Raw genomic sequence first — 25631 nt, 5'->3', positions numbered from 1 at the left:
GGGACGTAGAGATAAAGTTTCTTGACACCTTAAATGACTGTTTCTTGAAGCAGCTTGTCCTGAAACCCGCAAGGGGAGAGGCAGTTCTTAATTTAGTCCTAAATGGAGCACAGGATCTGGTCCAAGAGGTGAATGTAGTTGAACCACTTGATAATAGTGACCATAATATGATTAAATTTAACATCCCTGTGGTGGGGAAAACACCACCGCAGCCCACCACATTAGTATTTGATTTCAGAAAGGGGAACTACCCGGTATGTGGAAATGAGGAGGTTAGTGAAACAGAAATTAAAAGGTACAGTGCCAAAAGTGAAATCCCTGCAAGATGCATGGAAACTTTTAAAATACACCATAATAGAAGCTCAACTTAAATGTATACCCCAAACTAAAACAGATAGTAAGAGAACCTAAAAAGTGCCACTGTGGCTAAACAACAAAGTAAAAGAAGCAGTGAGAGGCAAAAAGGCATCCTTTAAACAGTGGAAGTTAAACCTATTGAGGAAAATAGAAAGGAGCATAAACTCTGGCAAATGAAGTGTAAAAATATAATTAGGAAGGCCAAAAAAGAATTTGAAGAACAGCTAGCCAAAGACTCAAAAAAGTAATAGCAAAAAAAAATTTAAGTACAGTAGACGCAGAAAGCCTGCTAAACAACAAGTGGGGCCACCGGACGATTGAGGTGCTAAAAGAGCACTCAAGAACGATAAAGCCATCGTGGAGAAACTATGTGAATTATTTGCATTATTCTTCATGGCTGAGGATGTGAGGGAGATTCCCAAACCTGAGCCATTCTTTTTAGGTGGCAAATCTGAGGAACTGTCCTAGACTGAGGTATCATTAGAGGAGATTTTGAAATAAATTAATAATTTAAACAGTAATAAGTCACCAGGATCAGATGGTATTCACCCAAGAGCATAGGTGGCGATTTCGATGGGCCCATGGTGACTGCACCCCTATCCCCTTCCCACAAATCCCCTTCTGCTCCCAAACTCCCTCCTATAGCCTGCACTCCCACCCCCTTCCCACACAACCCCTCCTTCCCCCAAACTCCCTCCCAGAGCCTGCACCCCCTCCCCCTTCCCACACACCCCCTCCTGCCCCCCAAACTCCCTCCAGAGCCTGCACCCCCACCCCCAGCCCAGAGGCTGCACCCAAACTCTGTCCCAGAGCCCTGCACACCTCACCCCCTCCTACACCTCCACCCCCTGCCCCAGCCCAGAGCCTGCATCCATCACCCAAACTCCATCTCAGAGCCTGCACCCCAGTCCTCTGCACCCCTTCCCATCCCCAACCTCCCTCCCAGAGCCTGCAACCAAACTCCGTCCCAGAGTCTGCACCCCTCACCCACTCCTCCACCCCCTACCCCAGCCACCCAAACTCCATCCCAGAGCCTTCACCCCAGACCCTTTCCCCCACCCAAACTTCCTCCCAGAGCCCAACCTCTCACCCCTCCTGCACCCAAACTCCCTCCCAGAGTCAGCACCCTGCACCCCTCCTGCACCTCAGTCCCCTGCCCCTTCCCAAGGCCTGCACCCCAGACCCCCTCCCCCCACTCAAACTCCCTCCCAGAGTCTTAGGCAGGTGGGGGGTGGAGTTTGGGAGGGTGGAGTTTTGGGGGGTGGTCTCTGGGCGATCTGGGCACCACCAACATTTCTACAAACCTGCTGCTCCTGCCCAAGAGTTCTGAAGGAACTCAAATGTGAAATTGCAGAACTACTAACTGTGGTATGTAACCTATCATTTAAATCAGCTTCTCTACCAGATGACTGGAGGATAGCTAATGTGATGGTAATTTAAAAAAAAAAGGCTCCAGAGGTGATCCTGGCAATTACAGGCCAGTAAAACTAACTTCAGTATTGGGCTTAAGAACAGAATTATCAGACACATAGATTAACATGATTTGTTGGGGAAGAGTCAACATGGTTTTTGTAAAGGGAAATTGCTTCACCAATCTATTAGAATTCTTAAGTGGTCAACAAGCATGTGGACAAGGGAGATCCAGAGGATATAGTGTACTTAGATTTTCAGAAAGCCTTTAACAAGGTCCCTCACCAAAGGCTCTTAAACAAAGTAAGCAGTCATGGGATAAGAGGGGAGGTCCTCTCATGGATCAGTAACTGGTTAAAAGATAAGCAACAAAGGGTAAGAATAAATAGTCATTTTCAGAATGGAGAGAGGTAAATAATGATGTACCTAGGGGTCTGTACTGGGACTGGTAGTATTCAACATATTCATAAATGATCTGGAAAAAGGGGTAAACAATGTGGTAGAAAAATTTGCAGATGATACAAAACTACCCAAGATAGTGAAGTCCAAAGCAGACTGTGAAGAGTTACAAAGGGATCTCTAAAAAACTGGGTGACTGGGCAACACAATGGCAGATGAAATTCAGTGTTGATACATTCAAAGTAATACACACTGGAAAACATAATTCCAAGTATACATATAAAATGATGGGGTCTAAATTAGCTGTTGCCACTCAAGAAGGAGATCTTGGACTCATTGTGGATAGTTCTTTGAAAACATCCACTGAATGTGCAGCAGCCATCAAAAAAATAAACAAAATGTTGGGCATCATTAAGAAAGGGATAGATAATAAGACAGAAAATATCATATTGCCTCTGTATAAATCCATGGTATGCCCACATGCATGCAGATGCGGTCGCCCCATTTCAAAAAAGATATATTGGAATTGGAAAAGGTTCAGAAAAGGGCAACAAAAATTATTGGGGGCATAGAACAATTTCCATATGAGGAGAGATTAATAAGACTGGGACTTTTCAGCTCGAAAAAGAGACGACTGGGGGGGATCTGATAGAGATATATAGAATCCTGGCTGGTGTGGAGAAAGTAAACAAGAAAGTGTTATTTACTCCTTCTCATAACACAAGAACTAAGCGTCACCCAATGAAATTAATAGGCACAGCAGGTTTAAAAAAAAACAAAGGAAGTATTTCTTGACACAATGCACAGTCAACCTGTGGAACTCTTTGCCAGAGGATGTTGTGAAAGCTGAGACTATAACAGGATTCAAAAAAGAACTAGATAAATTCGTGGAGGATAGGTCCATCAATGGCTATTAGCCAGGATGGGCAGGGATGGTGTTTCTAGCTTCTGTTTGCCAGAAGGTGGGAATGGGCTCTTCTGCTCATTCCCTCTGGGGCACCTGGCATTGGCCACTGTCAGAAGACAGGATACTGGGCTAGATCGACCTTTGGTCTGATCCAGTGTGGCCATTCTTATGTTCTTATATAAAAGGTACCTAGAGCAATATATAGGTTTCTCTTTCATTTGTACTACAGATACTCCCAACTTCCCAAGCATTCCGTTCCAGAACGCCTTGCTTAACTCAAATTTTGCGTAAGTCGGAAACGTATACCTGGCAATTACGCAACCCCCTCACCCCCAACCCCTCCCTCCCCCCAAACCCTCCTATTTCTAGCTTATGGAACTTTTTCCGTAAGTGTGGATTTGCGTAACCCAGTGGGCATCTGTACATAAATCTAAGTGATAGATTGTGTCTTTATGTCCACTCCTGAGCAAGGGATGATTAGTAGATTATAGGAGTAGCCCCTGGAGGCATCGTGCCTCAACAACATCCCTCTGTGGAAGAATTTCTTCCTTGTTTCATTCTTGCACTGAGGGGTAGTAATTTGCTATTGGCCTGCCAGGGGTGCTGGAACAATATGTGTGGTGCGGGTGCTGAGAGCCATTGAACCAAATTGTAAACCCTGCATATGATAGAAACCACTTCAGGCCAGAGGGTGTGGCAGTAACCTCATTCTCCTAGTTTCAGCACCTATGTGGTCTGTGCCAACAGCAAATTACAGAACTCTCCGTGCTCTCTAGTATATTGGGAATCAGAATCAAAGCTCCATCCACTGCTGGGTGGGAAGTAAGTGGGTGCTGTGCAGCCGGAGCCAAGGGCTAGGTAGCTCACACAGCGGTACAATGGGGATTCTGAGTCCTTACTTCCCTGCACCTGTAATCCAAGCCACTTATTTACTGTGAAGCCATTCTGTTTGTTTTTTAATGAACAACTTCTCTGTAAATGGAGGTTCATTGTTTGTAAAATAGCTGTTTTCACATTGCAATACATTCAAACAATTCTGGACTGCTAGTATACTTCACTCTAAACACAGTTTCACTGTGACATATCTGAGATCTCTGTGAGTTCCACTGTGTCCATGATTACATATTTAAATACATTTCATTCGCAAGATTTGAATCTGCGGCAAATACACAATATTGTATTCTAATTTCTAATTATCTTCCATTATGAAGATTAAGAAAATGTTTAGTGATGGGGTGGGGAAAGATAGAATAGACGTGGGAAATAATTAGCCACCCACATAAATGTTTTGTCATTTAGTTAGTGCAGGAGTTTGCATTCTCCCGTATTCTGCAGCAATCAGCCTATTGTTGAAGGAAGCAAGAGGCTCAATACTCCCTGCTTTCTTATTTTTGTTGCCAGTTATATATGTAATTAACATTCCCTAACAGATCTCGTCTGTCTCCTCTTGTTTGACAAAGGAGCTTTAGGATAGTCAGGCGATAGCTCCACTAGAGTTAAGCTTGAGACTATGTTACTGGTTTACAATTGACTTTTCTAAGTGCTCCAAAGTCTATATGCTTACTCAGATTGTCTTGAAAATTTCTTTGCTGCATGAAGGTCCTAGGTAGGGTTGGTGGTCCTAGTCTGAGGTCATCTGAGCAAGGCGTTTCTGGGATACAGCCATCTTTAAAAATCATGTAACGCCAAAATGTTACAGTGCTTATTTTTGTGCACATTGTGTGTGTGTGTGTGTTTGTGTATAACTATTGCTCTAATTTTCATGTGTGTGTGTATGTGTGTGTAACTATTTCTCTGATCTTCTTCAAACTGGTATCATCTGCTCAGAATTGATCTCAACTAGTTTCCAAAACCCACTGCCCCTTTGAGGGAGGAATATTTTAAAAGGTACTCCAAGAAAAAGTTGGAGTTGGAGTGGCTCGAGCTGAGCTGGTAAATCATATAAAGTTATCTGCAAATGTGCAGGCAGCTTGCCCCCAGAATAAGTAGGGGGCTGAAGGTGATATGTTGTGGCCATTGGAGCCGCACAGCACCCCTTTACTGTGAGTTTGAGTCCTGCACTTGGCAGTTTTCTGAGGATGTGTTATGGTGAGTATATGGTATATAGTACAAATTAGCAGCTCAGATTCACTGTTTGGTTTTGTGTCTTACTGTAGAATTATTTTAATTTCTGAGTTTGTGAAATCTGTTATTACAAATATAAATGTTTATTTCTTCATAGCAATGTACAAAGACAAATCTGAAAGACCAGAAAAACCTGAAAAGAAAGAAAAACCCATAGGTAATTATTTCTCTTCATGATCTCTCAATATTTTTCAGGGTACACCAGGCCTGATTCTCCACTCCTTTGCATATCATATAGTCCTTTAAACCTGTGAAAAGTCAGCATAAACACCTCGGGCCAGATCCTCAGCTGGTGTGAAGCAATGTATTTTCATTGAAATCAGCGGAGCTATGCCAGTTTACATTAGCTGAATATCTGGCCCAAGTATTCTAACTTGGTTGCATTTTACATGCATGTTGCACAGGTGATGATGCCTGCATGAGATGCAAGGGAGTGGAGAATCAGGTCCAGTATGTTTTAATGACACAATAACCTGCAAGTATAAAAGTATATTAAATATGGGTATTCAGGTAAAACATGGCATATTCTCTGATTATTTTCAAAGATAAAATTTAAATAAAGTTAGTGAGGTGGAAAACATGAAACAATGTTTAAAACTAGATAAGGAGTAAGCAGATCTGCAACATAAGTATTAGAGAATAGGACTAATGAAAAACACTTCGAAGATGGATCAGTGTCAAATCAATGTATACCATTATATTTTTTTGAAACATCAGTAAAAAATAACAGGTTTTGAAAATACAGGGGTGTGTGTGTACTGTCTTGTAGGCACACAAGTGCATGCATACATTTCTGTATGCCTGAATAACGATATGCCCCCCGTACCAGATGTATACAGGTGTTTTCACATGCACAAACCCAGTTTGGTATACAGTTAGTCATGTGCACCTACGGATGTCAGATTTGCATGTGCATGTTGGGTATTTGTGTGTGTCAAGTAAGCATGCACAAATGCATGGGTGCAATTGTGCATGCCTAACTTCGAAACATGGGAACCCACACTGTAAAATATTCCAGTGGGTGCATTGTGGAGGGATTATTGCCTGACCTGGGTGTGTTGAGAAGTGAGAGACAGAAACCCACAAGAATATGCTTTATTTTTATTTGTGAAACGGAAGCTTAAAATAAAATAAAGTGTGGTAGTTATTATGCCCTCACAATTACATGTGTAATTAAACAGAAGTTACTATCATTAGTAGCCAATAAAAAATGTTGTTTTTTTATCCAGGCTTCAGAAGCAACTGCATAATTAAAACAAACAAACAACAACAAAATTACCTGATTGCAGCATTCCTAGGGCAGTTGTTCAACTTGTCAACTCTGTTAGCTTGACTCTTCTTGATTAGCTACTCTCATGGTACCACTGTTGTGCCATCAAGGCACCTTGTATTTTGGTAGGGTTGGGAAATGAAAACAGACATGGGAGACCTTAGAGATGGTGCGTACATCTGTTTACTGACTCTAATCTCATGTTGCATACATTTTGACATCTTGAGTGGTCTCAGTGACCTCTCCAGATGCCCGCTGGCATATGAACTACTTCATTAGTACCTTTTAACTCCAGTAGATGATTGTTCTGTGAAAATGCCATTAAAATAAATCCAAAGCACAAAATCTACTCACATGCCCTTTATGTTGATGAGTTATAATAATAAAACCCCTATCATTATTATACTTGACTGTCAAAAAAAATAAGAACTTGCCTGAGGTGAGTAGGAAGGTAATATTTGTATGTCTGGATTATTCTGTTTTTTTCATATAAAAATGTATAAGTACCTTCCAGTATAATTAGATTTCAGTGATTTCATGGACCTTCAGTTCTTAAAGGTCTTAACCTGGAGGTTAACCGGCTATGGATGTGCTATTGACAAAACAGCTTTTGGCTGAAATAATTTGAACACATAAACAAAGCTTAGCAAGAGTCAACAAATCTCACCAGCAGTGAAGCTGGCATTTAGTAGAATCACATCTTTGGTTTTGGCATGCCTTGTGAAAACTAAACACTTTTTTATTTCACCTCCACTTTTTTTTTTCACCCTTAAGAGCTTTGCTATTATCTTCATTTAACATGGGTTTACATATTGAAATTAGCAAAATGCTGTCATGAGGTGAATGTGTTCATTTCCCCAATATTTTTATTGTGAAAATGTCCATGCAGTGGTGGATAGCTCAGTGGTCTGAGCATCAGCCTGCTAAATGCATGGTTGCAAGTTTAATCCTTGAGGGGGCCATTTAGGGATCTGAGTAAAAATCTCTCTGGGGATTGGTTTCCTCTTTGAGCAGGGGGTTGGACTAGATGACCTCCTGAGGTCCCTTCTAACCCTGATATTCTATGGTTCTAAGACCAGCAAAATTGCAATCTGGGCAGAATTTGTCAAACTTTGCATGAACTTCAGTGTTTGCATTATTACTATTGGAGCAGATCTAAGACTGTAATATATTTTAAGGTCGGAAGGGACCATTATGATCTAGTCTGGCCTCCTGCATAAGATAGGGCATATAATTTCACTCAGAATTTCCTGCATCAGGCCCATAACTTAGAGTTGATGTAGAACTAATCAGTTATTTTATGCTCCAAACTGTGCTTGGTGCTTTTAGGGCAGGGGCCTGTATTGTGTGTCTGTAGAGAGCTTACAGTCTAATGGTTCTGTTCTACAAACATCTACTGGTCCAATGTGTCACTTACAGTGATATCAATAAATCCTTTTCCTTAGTAAATCCTTTTACTTTTTATTTTTTTGTTGAGCCATTGGTGTGATCAGTGCTGTTCAATACTGGGAGAAAACTCGGTCCTTCCCTAAGCATCTTATAATGTAAATGGATAGTAAAGTGAAAGTCTCTAAAACTGCCACAGGGGGCGTTTTTGGCTGCTGGTAGAGAGAGGAACTACACTGGGATTTCCAACTCTACAACCACCTTTGGGCTACAGAATGTGACTCGGGCTACTGGCTTAAAAAAAAAAAAGAGAAGTCCATGTAGTGCCTGGTCTCTTCCTGGCTAGTTTTCTCTCCATCTCCAAATATTAGTGATTGATTATATGACTGTTGTTACTTTGCACTACTTTCAACCAAAATGAGGGCCTGTCTTAACTTACACCACTACAGTGAGTGTCGATTTAGCATGTCTAGTGAAGACCCACTAAATCAGACATGGGCAAACTATGGCCCACGAGCCACATCCAGCCCACGGGACTGTCCAGCCCAGCCCCTGAGCTTCCAGCCGGGGATCCTAGTCCCCGGCCCCTCCTCAGCTGTCTCTCCTCCCCTGCAGCCACACTGCCTCGTGGGCTGCGCTCTGGCCCTCTGCTCCTGCTGGGCAGTGTGGGAAGCGCAGATGGCTCTGGCCGGGTGTTGTGGCTGCGAGTTCCTGCTGCTGGTGAGGGGGTAAGGAGGGAGGGGGTTGGGTAAGGAAGCGAGGGGTCCTGGGGGGCAGTCAGGGAGGAGGGGCGGTTGCATGGGGCAGAAGTTCTGGGGTGGTGGTGGTCAGGGGATGGGGAACAGGGAGGATTGGGAGTGGGAGTCCCAGGGGGCCTGTTGTGGGGCAGGGATGTGGATAGGGGTTGGGAGGGCAGTCAGGGGACAAGGAGAAGGGGGGTTGGATGGGTTGGGGATTTTGAGGGGGGTAGTCAGGGGGCGGGAAGTGGGAGGGGGCAGATAGGGGGTGGGGACCGGGTTGTTTGGGGAGGCACAGCCTTACTACCCAACTCTCCATACAGTTGTGCAACCCTGACGTGGCTCTTGGGCCAAAATGTTTGCCCACCCCTGCACTAAATCAGTGGCAGAGTGCTTTTTGGTTGATCCCAGTACTCCAGCTCCCCAAAAAGAGTAGGGTAAATCGACCAGAGAGTGTCTCCCATTGACGCAGCATAGTGAAGACACTGGGGTAAGTCAACCTCAGCTATGTTATTCACATAGCTGAAGTAGCATAACTTAAATTGACTTACACTCAGGGCTTGTCTTCACTACCAAGGTAACTCTCAGTTGTGAGGTGTCTCAGGCTGTGGAACTCTATTCCAAGGCTGCCTTCAGTGTGCCCTCTTGCAAAGGATCATGCAATGTCAGTGAAACATAATTTTCCTCCCGAGTAGAGCTTTAAATGAGAACTCTGATGAACTACATCCATAAATGTCACAAAATATGAGATCTCTAATTTGAGAACAGTCTTGTGAGTTGAAGTGAATGGTAGCTGAATGTGCCCAATTCCTCCTTCACACAATCAGGCCCCAGCATCCAGATGTCAATTGACATAGTTTTTTCCTTACTCATTCCATCTGAACTCTTTGTCTTTTTAAATAAGTACAATATCGTGTCTGTTTATTTCTAGTTGCTCACAAAACCAAACCTGAAAAACAGGAGAAAGCTGAAAAAGCACCTCCAAAAGGTAATTATTGATTAGTTTTAGATTTAGTATTATTTTATGGGTTTTGTTTTTTTTTCTTTTTTGGGTATGAAGGTCTGTTTAGAATGTGTAGTTGTTTCAGCATGACTTCTCTGATGATAAACTAATCTTTCCTCGGGCCTATTTGGCTAGGGTTGCCAGATGTCCAGTTTTTGAGTGGAACACCGGGTCGAAAAGGGACCCTGGTGGCTCCGGTCAGCACCACTGACTGGGCCGTTAAAAGTCTAGTCAGCGGTGATGTAGGCTCTGGGGTGGGGCCAGGGATGAGCAGTTCAGGGTGTGGGATGGGTCTCTGGGATGGGACAGGGGGTTGGGGTGCGAGGGGGGGTGAGGGCTACGGCTGGGGTTTCAGGCATCTGGGGTGGGGCCAGGGATGAGGGGTTACCTCAGGCAGCTCCTGGTCAGTGGTGCTGCAGGTCTAAAGCAGGCTAGTCCCTACCTGTCCTGGCACCGCGCTGCGCCTCAGAAGCATCCAGCAGGTCCAGCTCCTAGGCAGGGGGGCCACAGGGCTCTGCCCACTGTGCCCCCCCCACCAGCACTGGCTCTGCACTCCCATTGGCTGGGAATCGCCGCGAAAGTGAGATGTGGGAACGGTGCCTGCGGGTGAGAGCAGTGCGCAGAGCCTCCTGCCCCCCCTCCCCTGCCTTGGAGCTGGACCTGCTGGACGCTTCTGGGGTACAGCATGGAGCCAGGACAGGCACACCCCCAGCCCAGAGCCCGTACCCCCTCCTGCACCCCAACCCCCTGCCTCAACCCACAGCCCTCTCCCACATTCCGAATCCCTCAGCCCTACCCCTCAGCCTGAAGCCCCCTCTTGCACCCAAACCCTTCATCCCTGGCCCCACCCCAGAGCCTGCACCCCCAGTCAGAGCTCTCACCCGCACCCCAACCCCCTGCTTCAGCCCATTGAAAGTGAGTGAGGGTGGGGGAGAGCGAGCCACCGAGGGAGGGGGGAATGTAGTGAGCAGGGGCAGGGCCTCGGGGAAAGGTTGGAGAAGGGGACGGGGCCTTGGAGAAGGGGCAGGGCTAGGGTGTTCGGTTTTGTGCGATTAGAAATTTGGCAACCCTATATTTGGCTAAAGGCCTTGAGCAGTTCCTGTCTTAAGTTTTGTACAACATATTTCTTGCTTAGTTCTCTTGTTTTGTAATACAAGGAGTCCATGAACCATTCTTGCGTAGCTAGAGTAATGAGCAACTGAGTATTGTGTTTTTGTTTCTTGTTGTCCTCGTCTCCAAAATTGGATTCAGGGATTTGACTATAACAAAGGCTTTCTCTCTTGTATCAGTTTTCAATTTAGTGGATACTTTTCTGAGATGGTGTTTACCATCTCTTGCTTTGTGTCTTCTCTTATATCCAAAAATAGCTGTTAATTTTCTTGCTTTTATTTATTGCAACAACCTTTTTGTTCCAGCACATGATCTGTGCAGCTTTTCACTGAAAGAAATTGCACTTTTCTTCTCTAGCAAGGCAAATATGCCTTGGATAAAATGTACGAATCTTCCAATTGCCACATATATTCTGGGGCAACAGGGCATGAGGGGGTGGGTTTCTGGTATTCTTTCAACTGAAAATCCTATCTTTAAATATACTTCGGACAAGAGACTTTCCGAATCAATTTAGCCTGCTCCACCAATTCATTTTGTTGACCATAGCATTTATAATTCTTTGATGATTGACTGTGGGTTCCTACATATTTACTTTTGTCTTAAAGACTTTGTTTTTGGGGGGACCAGATTCTGCTTTACTGGGTTGGGTTAGGGTACGTCTTCACTGCCTAGACAAGCTGGGCTCATAACTGGGTTTTAGCCCCAACTCCTCCCCCTTTCCACCCACACAGAAAAACAGCTGATTTGGGGTTGGATGTGCATTAATCCAGGGCTATATGACTTGGCTGGGAATATCAATTAGACTGAGCCTGGGTTCTGATTTAACTCTGGCTGGTACCCACTTATTTCACTGTGATGACTCAGGCAAAATCAGTCAAGTGCTGATTGTCCTCCAATGTCCTTCCCAAAATTCCCTCCAAAGAACAGACAGCATCTCCTGCAGTTGGCACAACTGAGTGGAAATGAATCCTAGAATGTATCCAAAGAACCATGGGATATGCCCCAGACACACACAAGTGAGTGCAGAATGAGTGAGAACATGATAACGTGGGTAGGGTTTTTTAGTGCAGATGCCCACACTTATGCTAAGTTAACCTACTTGCTTAGATTTGGGTGCTGATCATCCAGGTTGACTCTGTAATGAAGATGTAACCTTAGTCTCTAATCTTTGTCTCTTCTTTATTTTTTAGTCACACTTGGATTAGATCTGGAACCATTTATATGCTAGTGGAGTGAAAATAGGCTCTCAGGAATAAATTTTGCTTGATTTTGAAGCTGTTAAAACACAGTGACACAGTGGATTGGAATGTTTGAATCAGACTTTATTGGGTTGACATTCTACTAAGGAAAGTTGTGGAAAAAGGATGTGGAAGTGCGGTGAAAAATGTGAATGAAAACATGAATATTATAATAAAAGGCAGCCACTATCCAGTATCTCTTTGAGGGAGGGGATGCAGCTGGTTCTTCTTTCTTAAATGTGTAGCACAAACTTTCCTTAAATAGAAAAGTATGGTTTTTTTTTAAATTGAATCACCCTGATGTAAACCAGGGATGGTCTTCATAGAAAATAAAAATTCACAAACTCAATTTAGTCTTGAGAATGCAACCCCCCCCCGCAACTCTCTCCACCCCAAGCTCCATGAGATTCAGACATCCCTAATGTATGCTCTGCCTGTCTATCCATCTATTAAATGTGCCCGTGACTGGACACCATATTTTGTGAAGAGTTCTGCTTGGTTAAGTGTTGGCGCTTTGGCTGTATTAGTAGCTAGGGAGACATTCCATTCCATTTCTCTCTAAGGGCAGGTCCATACTCATCGCGCGGGTCGACGCGGTGAGTTCGACTTCACGGAGTTCGAACTATCGCGTCTGATCTAGACGCGATAGTTCGAACTCCGGAAGCGCCGCGGTCGACTCCGGTACTCCACCACTGCAAACGGCGGTGGTGGAGTCAACGGGGGAGCCGCGGAGTTCGACCCCACCGCATCTGGATGGGTGAGTAGTTCGAATTAGGGTGCTTCGAATTCAGCTACGCTATTCCCGTAGCTGAATTTGCGTACCCTAATTTGAACCCCTTTTTTAGTGTGGACCAGGCCTAAGAGCTTGTCTACACTTAAAACGCTGCAGTGGCACAGCTGCGCCATTGCAGCTGTAGCAATGTAGACATGATCTACATTGATGGGAGGGATTCTTCGGTCAGCATAAGTAATTCACCTCCCCGAGGGGTGGTAGCTAGGTTCCTGGAAGGATTCTTCTATCCACCTAGCGCTGTCTACATGGGGACTTAGGTTGGTTTAACTATGCCACTTGGGTGTGGATTTTTCACACCCCTGACCAACTTAATTATATCAACCTAATTTTCTAGTATAGACCAGGTCTAAATCCTGGGGGAGGATTCTGTGCATCAACAGTTCCTGTGGATCTGCTTAGTGTGCATCTCATTAATTTGAGCTGCCCCTCCCTCACACACATTTCCTGCATCAGTGTGTGTCAGGCCACTTCTCATCTTATCTGTGGTTTGTTCTATGTCATGTCAGCTGCCAGTAGTGCTAAGGGTCATTCCAGCAGCTGGGGATCACAGGGCACATGTAATGCCAGCTTCAAGGAGAGATTGTGGTGTAGGAGCCATTATGATGGTTCTAAACCATTTAAAATTCCCCCTACTCATAGGAGATCCTCTGAAGGCTGAGTAACCAGACTTCAAGGTAGCCTTTTTTCCCAGATAAAGGGGCCCAAGAACATATATTGGCAAGAACACCGTCTAAACACATCAGCTAAGAAGCATACACCCATTCCAGAGTGGAACGTGTTAAAAGAGAATGTTGCTGTTATTTAGCTGCTACTTGAATGAAGTGAAGATAACTTTCAGGGACGTTTTGTTCCTGTAAAATATGGCTTAATGGTAATCAGGGAGAGGAAGGAGAGAACTATCAGAGTAGAATATTGATCTGCTTCTGTGTTGCAGAATGAAACCTCATGGAAAAGTGATTTAAATATGCATGCCACCTTGGAGTTCAGTTTGATAGCTGCTAAAACATCACCAATTTATATGTGTGTAACTGACTCATACAACCCAGAGCCTTTCTTAAAAGAGGGAAATATGAAGTAAACTGTAAATATATGAAATAGACATAGGTTAGTGAGACGTGTCATGATCCTGTGATGTTGTGTTTTGGCAACTCCTTTTCTTCATTTTTCACAGCAATTTTTGTAAAGAAAAGTATAATTTTTATTGATTTTTAGTCATTCAAAAAGACAAACCTGAAAGAGAGGAAAAAGTTGAAAAGAAAGCTCCTCCTAAAGGTAACTATTCCTTTTCATTACATTTTGATTTTACAACAGTTTATGCTGAAAATTTTAACCTTTCTTTTGAGTAAGCAGAGAGTGAATGTATCTGAAAGTAAGATATATACTGGCAATTTTGATTAAATAAAATATACTTGTTGAATCTTCTTTAAGATTGTTTATGATAATCAAAATAAAAGCATGTGCTACTGTATCACAGAGAAAGTCGAGAGCAGGCTTATTAAGTGTCACTTACAAGATCAGCCAGGAATTTTAGCAGGGGTGTTGGAACAATTTTTATAGTGGGGGTACTGAGAGCTATTGAACCAAATTGTAAGCCCTTCATATAATGGAAACCACTTCAAGCCAGGGGCTGTGACAGCACTGCCAGTATCCTTGGTTCCAGCACCTATGAATTTTAATAGTGTTGTGACTTTGTTTGGAGTTGGGAACTGGCTGTTGTATAAACAGTAGTTTTCTGGTGTCATCAGTAATTTCAGTTTCCATATTGTTAAAATCAGTTTAATAGGCCCAGTGGTTTAGCGAGAATTTCTGTGCCACCACGTTATGGGAGACATGAGTTTTGCAGCCGCTTCCAGAGTTCTGCCTCGAGGTTAAATAAACTTGAGAGTTTCAGAAGTAGCACACTTGGAGAGGGCTAAGTTCTACCCTCAGGCACATGCCCTCAGCTCCCATCAACTTCATTTACAGGCACATAAACAGAATTTGGAGATTGGGCTCTGAAAAACCACACTATTTCTTATGCTCCTGATGTAGCTCGAAGTGTCTGCTTATGGCTTGATTAGTTTTCCAGACCTGAAGAAGAGCTCTGTGTGGTTCGAAAGCTCTTCTCTCTCACCAATAGAAGTTGCTCTAATAAAAGATATTATCTCACCTACCTTGTCTCTCTAATATCCTGGGACTGACCCGGCTACAACTGCATGTGCCTTGATTAGACATGTTCCCTATTTAGTGCCCCATCCTGTAAAGTGCCTGACATTCCCACTGCAGACTGTGTATCAGATTGACCCCTGGATGGCTACATCTGAAAACTGCTTTTAGTAACTTCCACAATCTTTAATGTGTAATTGCCTAGAGGCCAATCTGATACAGTCTGCGGTGGGAATATCAGTTGATGATGCTAGTTAGTGAGGCTATGATACATAATTCGAGCCATCACCTATGATGATGTCACAACATTGCCAGACAAAATCATGGATGATTCGTTATTACCAAACTTGGTCTTACTCTCCAGATTCAAGGTATCATAAGGTTGGCGAGGTTACAGATGCACTGGCAGAAGTGTACTATGGGTGCTCTTAATTAGAGGGAGCCAGTTAAGAATAAAAAAGGACTCTGAAAATCTGTTCTTCACCAGATCAGGCTAGATATTATTAATAATCACAATGATTTTATTAAGAGAAGATGTTGTAGAAAACTGCAGCTTATGTATTGTAGGTGTTACCCAGCCTGACCTAACTAAACTAGAAATTGTACCATATTGCAGTTCTTAAAGATGTTTCCTATTAATGACTGGCTACATATATGCTTGAATTGCAAAGCTTGGATCCAGTAGACATGATCCACCATGACATTACTCAAGTTTTGCACGGCTGAATCAGGGCTAGTGTGCCCAGTGGAAAGTACAGTGAATGAACAGTCGGGACTGCTACGTTATATTTCTGACTGTGTCACTGACTGGCTACTCTGACCATGGGCAAGTCATGGAGGTCCTGATCCGGCTCCACTGAAAATAATGGGAATCTCTCCATTTACTTTAATGGGTGATTGACAGGGTCTTTAATCATTGTGTGTTCCCCCTTTTACATATACTTGAAAGAAGTATAATAATTTTCTAATTCCCAGCCACGCAGGTGTTGTGAAGCTTAATTCATTACTTGGTCAGAAAATTTTCCATGGATATTTTTTTTCATCAGAAAACACTGATTCATCAAAAATGAAACTTTCTATGGGAAAGGATTGATTTGGGGGAAAAATTTGAAAAATTGACTTTTCATGTTGAAAAGTAAACTAATTGATAGTAAAAAAAATTAAAAAGTTGAAAAAAGTCAGCCAAAATGAATATCAAAATTATCAAAATGAAATGTATCGATTAACCTATCTGAAAAATTTTTCAGCTTTTCGGTTTGCAATTTTTTTTTGAGATTTTTGTCTTTTTGTTCCAACTCAGAATGTAACAACTTTTCATTATCTCAAAAATTCTCATGAGATGGGAAAGTCATTTCCTGCTTGGATCTAAGTGTTACCAGATACAGTGAAAACATTTCACTTGTGTAGATCTCAAAGAACTTAAAAAACTTTAATGAACAAAGCCATGTAATATACCAGCAAGGCAGAGCACTGTCATAATCTCCAATGTTACATATAGGGCAGCTGAGGCAGAAACTGGTTGTGAGTTGCCCATTGTAACAGAACAAGCTCACGGCATCACCAGGAATGAGTCACTTGACTCCCAGTCCTATGCTATGGCAGGAAGAACATTCCTCCCCTCCTCATAATGGAAGGCACTGTATATCATTAATACACTTTATAAAAGGAATAGAATTGTTGAGTATTTTATCCACTAGTTTGATTAGAGTGATTTATATGCCTTTGTTCCTTTGGGCTTCCCATTCTGTCTTGTTCTCTGTGTCCATCTTGATTAGACTGTAAGCTGTTCAGGGCAGGGACTACCTGCATTTTGTTGTCATTGTGTACAAAGCACTAAAGAAATAATACATTATGATAATTTGAATTTAAAATTGCTTGATGTTATTTATTCAGGAAAGAATGATTTTGACACATTTCTTTATTACGTGCAGAAGAGAAGAAAGCGAAAAGCACCAAAGTTGAAGAAAAAGTTAAAAAGGAAGTGAAAGATGGAAAAGCTGAATCAAAGACAGCCGAAAAAGGCAAGCAGACAGAAGCAAAAGTAGAGGACGTTGGGTTAATAAAGGCCAAACCGAAAGTGAAGGAGGAGAAAGCAGTGAAGGCTGAAACAAAATCAGAAAAGAAAGGTAAACAAAACCAGGAGGAAACAGCTGAAGATCCTAAAAGAGTAGTGGGAAAGAAACAGAGACAGTGAAGTTAAAGCTGGCAGAGACCAATGTCAAACTCCACACATGGAAAAAAATAGTAGTATCTGCCAATCCCCATTGGGTCTCAGATCACTAAATGGAAACAAAACAAACAAAGATGCTTAAGCTAAGCCACCAACATGACAACTGTTACTGACACAGCTAAAGAGTCATTTTGCATGTGAATGTTTAATTGAGAAAACAGGGACCAGTGTTCACAATTACTGAATATTCTGGAGCAGAAGATTTGAATAATAAGGTTTTCAGATCTTTAACTTCGGGTAGATTTTTTTAAAAAGTATTTTAAATTGCCCTTTAACTGATATCATCAGATAGCCCTAAGTTTTAATGGATTAAAAAAAAAAAAGAATGTGCAATGTTGAATTAATAGTGACATTAATTTGGTTAAATATGAGTAACCCAGTGACCTATCGGGAAGTATATTTTGCTTCTTAACTGTGCATATTTTCTGCTTAACAACAACAAAAATGATGGTTGAGAGAATGGAATGTATGATTTGTATTACATCAGGCTACGTGAGACCCTGCCATGCTTTGTATAACACAATGACATGGCAATGCTTCATTTGACTTGACGCAGTCCTGACACATGACTGGGTTCCAGATTTCAATTGAAAGTGAAAGAAATGTCATTCTCATAAAAGGATGCAAATGAATTACATCAAAAAATGAGGACATGCATAACGTGTGGATATTCAGTACAGGCGCAGCTCTGCAACAGTCAGGTGGGATTCTGCCACTCTGTTCACATTGAGTTGTACACTGATTACACTGGGACTACTTATGGAATAAGGTACAATTCAGCTTGAATAAGGTTGGCAGAATCTGGCCTGCTATAATCCAGCCATGCTACAGGCTGGGGTTTATTATGATATAACCAGAGGCAGAGGTACATCATGAGGCAAAATTGCTTGATCCTACAACTGATACCTGTGGACATACCCTTGTGCCTGTGCAGAGCCCCTTTGAAGTCAGTGGGACACTGCTTGAGTGCAGGAAACTGCCCAAGCAGATCCACCTATAATTTGTGGGCCATGATCATGCACTCTTTGAAGGGTTGTGCCATTTTACCTAAAATATAAATTTTTAGACATCTGAAAATAATTATTAGAAGATTTGGAGACCTAGGAAAAACATGGTTCCTTTCCTGACACTTATCATCTGTTGAGTTAGTGTTCTTTACATTTATTTACATTCCAGATAAATTTAGTTTTCACATGAAACACTGGAGCCTTTTAGGCATAATGGAACATTAAGAGATTAAAGCAGCTTCCTGCACTCTGATTGTTTTGACCAGTGGGCTGATCCACCAAGGTGCTGTGCCCTTCATGGAAGGCGTCATCACTTCAGCTCCTAGTCACTGTGTTAGGAGCTCGGCACATTGCAGGATGCATTCAACACTTTTTCAGGATCAGGCTCTGAGAAAATGGTTCAAATTCAAAGTGACTGAAGCATCTCTAAGAACACTGGTGAATATCAAATGTTTCCAAATCAATTCACCTCCAGTGCTACGTTGTTACAAGGTAGAAACCCTGAAGTAAATTCTTCTTTCAAAAGGAAACCTTCACTTAAAATGAACCTTTAGCTCTGAAGTATCAAGAATCAACTGGAAAATTGCATCTTTATTTGAAATCCTGAGGGCATGTTTCTTGCATTGATATCACTGACAAAAATTTCCCATTGACATAAATGGGAACATGATCATTTTACTGTTTCATATACAACAGTAGTGTTATTTGTGCTATGGCAATTCAATATCATGACTGCATTTCCATTACAAAGCATTATTTTCAGGGCTTAAGTAACTCAGAAAAAATTCCAAGGGCTGAAATTTACCATAAAATATCTCTACAGAGAAATATATTTTTTTAATTTGTTTTAAAATTACAGTAACATAAATGGGAAAGAAATTAGTTCAGATTTGTTTTTGCATTTCTAAGATTAAAAAATGATCTTTCATATACATGAAATGTTGCAGACTTCTAGTCAATAATGGACTAATGCCTTTAGGCCCTGATCTCAAACCCATTGAAGTCAATGGGAGCCCATCCATTGCTTTCAGTGGGCTTTGGATGGGCCCTTTGAGAGGATTCATTTTTCTTACACGTGTCCATTTCTTGTTTCAGAGAATATTTTTATTTTAGTGCCAAATACCTTAAAGTCCCTAAGTGTTTGTTGACTGATAGACTGTACCCAATCTGAATGGATTATTAGTGTTTTCAATCAAAACTATATCTTTATGAATTCATATTTAGATTTGTTTTAAGAAAATAGTTTTTCTAACCACTTTTGGATTTATCAGATAAGCGTTTATTTTTGCGGTCCTTTACAGAGCGATACAGTAGAGTTTAAAGGCTTCACAAGAACTGTTTATAGTCAAGGATCTTTGTACTCTATGGGAAGCTTGACCTGAATTCTACAGCAAGGGACTGGGATTCTGCAGCACGCCAGGGCAGTGGAGGGAAATCCTTCAGCAACTTCAGATAAATTAAATATTGAGAATTAAGTATGAACATGAACAATACCATCAGCACTGTGAAATTTCTGTTATGTAATTTTCTAATTGAATTTATCTTGGTTCTACATTTTTAATTTTCAATAGCCTGCATAATCTTTATTTTTTTGGAAAACACATAATTACATCACAGAAGTTGTCAAAGCTGCTCGCTTTGGTAGGTGAGTGGGGGATTGTAGCAGGGTGATTACCCGCTCCTGCCCTGAGGGGGTTTAAAAAGCAGCCCTGGAGAGAGCTGCAGCTGTAAAAGCTGGGCTGATTGGGGAGGCAGCCGCAGCTGGGCCACGCCCCAATCAGGCCACAGCTGGCCTGTATAAAAAGGCTGTAGAGGGAGAAGGGCCTGGCTGCAGGGAGCTGGAGACAAGGTACCTGAGTGGTGCAGGGCTGGGGAAAGGTAGAGGAGCTGGGGAGCTCCAGTCTGGAAAGCTCCAGGCTGTGGCCTAGCAGAAGACAACAGGTACTGGGGGTTGCAGAGGGCAGCCCAGGGGTAGGCCAAGGCAGCAGGTCCAAACCCAACCTTGCCAGTGATGAGTAGGCTGATACTGCAATCTGCCCTAGGGCGTGGGGGCTAGACAATGACTAGCAGTAGCATTATACTGAGGCAAGGTGGGGCTAGTGGGTGGGGGTTCCCCTGGGAGGGGGAGACCCTGAGAGAAAGGGGTTATGGGCAGGGGGCAGCACCCCAGGTAAAAGGGGCACCGGGTCCAGGGAGGGACCTGGGGGGCCAACAGAAAGCGGTAAGGTGGCTCACCGGCTGCAGAGGATGCTCTGGGCTGGAAATCGAGCTAATTCCCTGAGAGACCAGCAGGAGGTGCTGTAGGGGTGAGTCCGCACCCTTACAGGGATAAATGGGCTTTTTTTGTTTTGTTTTGTCTCCTAGGCTAGAAAGGTTTGGAGGCAGTCTGAGATTATTGGAGAACTACGCTAACTGGATGTTAGTCCTAAAATGATCAATGGTTAAGCAATGTTGACATTTAAATGGTCATCATTAGCTTTCAAAATTAACATACCTTTGAGATGAATGAGGCAGTTTACCTTTCCATTAGAGCTATTGTTTCTAGCTAACTGCATACTTACGCAAACATCCCTGCAATCGGTTTGCACTCAGTCCACAACGGATCGATTTTCTTCACCACTGTAATGTTTGAAACTTTGACCCAGGTTTTTCACAATGGGGGCCTAAAGTTGAAATGAATTGGTGCTCAGCATTTCTTGGTCACTTTTTAGACTTAAAGTACATCTACACCACAAATGAAGGTATGATAGGTTTAATCTAGCAAGCACGGGTAACAAGACAGTATCAGTGAAGAAACAGTGGCATGGAACCCGGCACATGCCAGCAAACACAATATGTACCCAGAGCCCCTGTTGGGCTCATACTAGGATAGCTAACCCTCACCAAAGCCTATGCCACCACGGCCTTACTACTGCTATTACCCACACCAGCAAGCTTAAGGCTAACGTGAGTATGCCAATCTACACTACAATCACTCCTTAATTTGTGGATCATAGAATCATAGAATATTACAGTTGGAAGAGACCTCAGGAGGTCATCTAGTCCAACCCCCTGCTCAAAGCAGGACCAACACCAACTAAATCATCCCAGCCAGGGCTTTGTCAAGCTGGGCCTTAAAAACCTGTCAGGATAGAGATTCCACCACCTCCCTAGGTAACCCATTCAGTGCTTCACCACCCTGAGAAACCTAATGCCAGGTATCCTGAACTTCTTAGCTGTCATTTAAAAAAAATTAAATCTCAGCATCTGGAACATGATTCTGTGGCAACTTCCACAGTTGCTGAATTGCAGGGCCCTGTTTCTATTCCTGTTGAGTAAACTCTCTTTCTCTTTTATTGGACTTTGAAAAGTTCCTAAAATCATATTAACAAAATACTCTGTTATAAAATGTTATTGACTGAGAAAATTTAACATGGAATATTATGGGGTCTAAGGAAGCCATTGGGTCTATCGGCAAAATCAGCTCCTCAGTTTATAGGTGGATTGAACTTTATACACATTCTCTCTCTGTGAGAGAGAACTTTGGATTCTTCTGTTTAAAAGTAACCAGTGACTAAAAAATTTTAATAACTCACTAAGCCATGTTCAGAAATTGATATTGACCTGATATAAAGGTTCTGTCTTAAATCCACTGAAGTGAGGAAATTCAGAACTAAGACTGTGGTCCTGCCATTACCTTTTTACTGTGAGTAGTCTCATTGACTTTAATGGAACAACTCTGGTTCATAAGCATAACTCTGGTTCACAAGCATAGCACTTGGTAATGTTTGCAAGATTGGGCCCTACAGTTGAAACTTGATCCTCGTTCACCTGGCTGTATGTTGCAGAACAGTGGGTGATTTTATGCATTTTGGGTGAAATTCACCCCTAGCAAAGTAGGCATGCAAGTTGCTCTTTATTGCTTATGTCCTGCATAAGGGTTATGTTGGGAGGTGAAAAGGCTGAGTAGCAGTGCAGGAATGCCAGTTCACATCTTGCACTCTGCAGAACTGCTCCCTGCATGTACTCAGTGCAGGTCACGTTGTGGGTGGGCTGGGAATGACTTAGTGGTAGGCCAACAAAGGACCCACAATTCCAGGTTCATACAAATCCATTTGGCCTCAGTACCCCATGCAACTGGCACTGAAGGATTATGACTGCTGTTCCAGTTCAAAGGCAGGAATAGCAGCATGGAGAGATGTTCAGCTGGTGCTGGGTTAGTGGTGAATTCCACTTCCCTAACCTCCCCCACTTAGAACCTTAATACACAAACTTTTATGCAGGTGAATATCACCCCTAACTGTACTTCAGTACCTGATCAGAGAATGTGGAGTTAAAGACAGAGTTCCAGCTCTAACTCTGAAGTCTATGACATGGTGACCTGAAATAAGACCCTGAACATTAACTGAACAGGTGCGTGTGTGTGCGTGTGTGTGTGTGTGAGAGAGAGAATTACTTTAAGGCTGGGAAAATATACCCAGAGAAAACATCACAAAAATAGCCAAAAATGTGTTTTGTCACTGCTAAGCTTTATCTTCACGGCTGCATGGAAAAAAACGGCCTTTAAACCTGGTTCCCTCATTACTCTTTTTCCTTTCTGCTCTGTTAGATCAATATGCATTCTGTCGCTATGTGATTGACATGTTTGCGCAAGGGGATTTTTATACAGGTACTTTCATACATCGTTCAAGTCTGTTCTACTAGTCTGTTTTTCTGAGAAGTTCTGCTTTTTTATGCATTAAAGTTTGTTTTATATTTTTAAAAGGCTGCAAAATGGCAACAGTGTGCAAATAGATTTTTTAAATAAAGCATGAGAACTAATATCTGTACTATTAGAGCTTTTAACTTTTCTTTCTGCAATTGCATGAATTAAAATTAAGGGTAATTTAAAGTGAAATCAATGGGAAACTATAGAAATGCTAAAATCTATCATAATCCCTTTGGGCCAAGAAAGGTGCAGGAGAATGGAGTGATATCCTTTTACTGTTTTTCCACAAACAATAACTCCAAGATACTTAATTTTAACAAGAACTGAAACTGCACTGAAAACCTTCATTGCTTTTAATGTATGAAATCCCTCATCTGATCTATCATTTTTTTTGCTTTTTGCTTTATCTGCCCTCTGAGAGACACACACACACACACTTCTTCAAACACGTAGCAAAATGAAGTGAGAACCATTGTTGATGACTGAGAACTGAGTTGGTCCCATGACATTAAGTCAGGTCAACTGTCCTAATTTTATTTAATTGATTTTTTTTTCTAGAATCATGGTGCGACGTATACAATAGAAGTGGCACTATTTCAGAGTGGACATAATCTCAGAGAGAGAACATATACACTTTAAAAGAATCAAAATTTGCTGAAGTTTTTATGGGAACAGTCAAAGTTTGAATATCCAGGGATATGAATTCAGTCAAGCTTTGTGTAACAACTTATTTGCTCAAAAGGTTACACATACATATTGGACCTAGATTTATCAGTTAGTGTTTTATGCATTGTCCCTGTTGTTTCGTTATTTGCCCTGAGGAATCTTCCTGACACAGGTGCTCTCCTTCTGGGGCTGAGCTGTCCCAGAAGGAGGCAACTGGCAGTGATGGGGCAGCAGCAGAATTGGAGGAATATGTGCAGGTTGCCCTGCCTCATACTAGGGAAAGAGAAGGGGCAGGTTGTTCACTTCCCTGCAAAAATCATAGTATTTTGGAGAAACGGGGAGAGGGTCTGCTTTGTTATTCCCCATCCCTTCTTTCCCTGTAGCTCCCCCCCACCGCTCAAAAAAAAAAGAAAAAAGAAAAAAAATATGGGAGAAGGCTAGCTGGAAAGAGAGCCTGTTCCCATTAGAAGACAGGAAAATTTTACGTTGATCCAGGTCCTCCCAGGGAAAGCAGATCCAAGTGAGGGCATTGGTCTGGAATGGCGATCAGATTGACAAAAAGGTTAGGAAAACTTGATCATCCTTTCAGAGACCCTGATGAGTCATACTGTTAAGATAGCTTCATGGGGTTCTTCAAAATCTCACTTGTGGCTCTCGTGGCATTTGCAAGGATGATTGCAGCTCCTTTTGCTTTGCCTGCTCCTCTTCAAGCTAAGCATCCTTCACAGAAGCTCTCCCTATGTCATTTGACACACCCCTTAGGTAGAGCAGGGTTGTCCTACAAAGGAACCAGGGTTGTTGGGAAGGTCAAAACAAATTTACCTCAACAGCCAGGAAGTTGGAAGGGTCAGGAGTGGGGCGAAAGGAAAGGGAGTCTGCATCAAGAAGAATTTTTGAAAATCCCCAGAATGTGGCATGATGTTACTCTGCCATGTTTGCCTCATGGCATTGTCTCAAAATATCATGATTCAGTCATGTTGGTGCAGAAACACATGGGGCGGGCAGTCAGGTAGCTATACACTTTGAGCTTCTCTATGACTCTTATTCATGAAGTTATTCTACATCTCTTTAAGGTTAACTATTGCCTTACTAAAGGGTGTCTAAAAGGGGATTTGTTCTGTACTCTATCCCTCACAACTGGTTGTGTGGCAATTACTTTTAGTCCTGCTAAATCTATTTACCACCTCAAGTACAACCCAGTGAATTGTAGTTATTAAGTAACTTGAATTATATCTGTGAATAGTAAAATAAAGCATTTCCCATAAAATAAGCCATATTCCATTCACTATCAGTGAAAGAAAACACTGAAACATCCAGCACATACTTCACTTCTTTCTAATGAGGTGATGCAAGGTAAAGGTCAGATATGCTCGGTTCTGTACTCTTCATGAAAAGCATTCAGAATGGCATTACAAGCTGCAGCTCAAATAGTCTCTTCCTAGGCACCCATGTTCAGTTCAGTGATCCTTAGCTGTACCCGTCTTTTACACTTCTTTTCTTGTATAGAACTATAGAAGAACAACAGCATCACATTATCAGTAACTTTAATGTCCTTATTATCTAATTAACCTTAAAACCTATTTTAATTAATCTCCACATGAGCTCATGTTTTAGAACATTGAATAGCAGATGTGTTATCCTAACCAGGAGATCTCAGCACAGTTAGACTAAGGAGTTTAACTGCAACTCCACCCAGCATAGCAGCACGCTCAGCCCAAAAGTAATTTATGTCAAATGCAATATTTAAGTTTATAGAAGAGAAAAATAATGTGTTGAGTATTTATATGATTGAACTTCCATGGCTGCTGAATTTGAACTTCCATCTACTTAGGTTTAGTCTGAGCCGAGTAGTATCCTTAGATAGTATGTGGACTACATGGATCCATATTAATAGTAAACATTATTATCGTTTAATAATATTTGTTGCTGCTTTAGAGGACTTCATTCATACCAACGGTGTTCCCAAATGGTCTATTTTTATATAATGGAACTTTTTTATGTACAGGAAAAATATATAATTTATTTAATATACCTGGTTAGGTGGCAAATATGTTAGGTACTGGCAATATAAAATTATTTCTGTTTTCTTAAAGTTTTATACTAGAATGAACAGCAAAAAATGTACACTGCAACATAGTTTGACAAATAAATAAAAATTAAAT

At 42.0% G+C, this 25631-nt stretch overlaps 1 protein-coding gene across 1 annotated transcript in view; it reads left to right on the top strand.

The window, feature by feature from the left end:
* The window catches only part of TRDN (triadin), a 271057-nt gene that overhangs the window by 53233 nt on the left and 192193 nt on the right, over positions 1–25631 (top strand). The window contains exons 8-11 of the mRNA XM_045010301.1: positions 5295–5354; positions 9522–9578; positions 13947–14006; positions 16811–17005. Coding sequence (XP_044866236.1) covers positions 5295–5354; positions 9522–9578; positions 13947–14006; positions 16811–17005 — 372 coding nt within the window. The remainder of the gene's footprint in view (positions 1–5294; positions 5355–9521; positions 9579–13946; positions 14007–16810; positions 17006–25631) is intronic.

This window comes from Mauremys mutica, chromosome 3 (genome assembly GCF_020497125.1).
Source record: "Mauremys mutica isolate MM-2020 ecotype Southern chromosome 3, ASM2049712v1, whole genome shotgun sequence".
Lineage (NCBI taxonomy): Eukaryota > Metazoa > Chordata > Testudines > Geoemydidae > Mauremys > Mauremys mutica.
The sequence above is the reverse complement of the archived record's forward strand: the minus strand, read 5'-3'. Positions and strand labels throughout refer to the sequence as shown.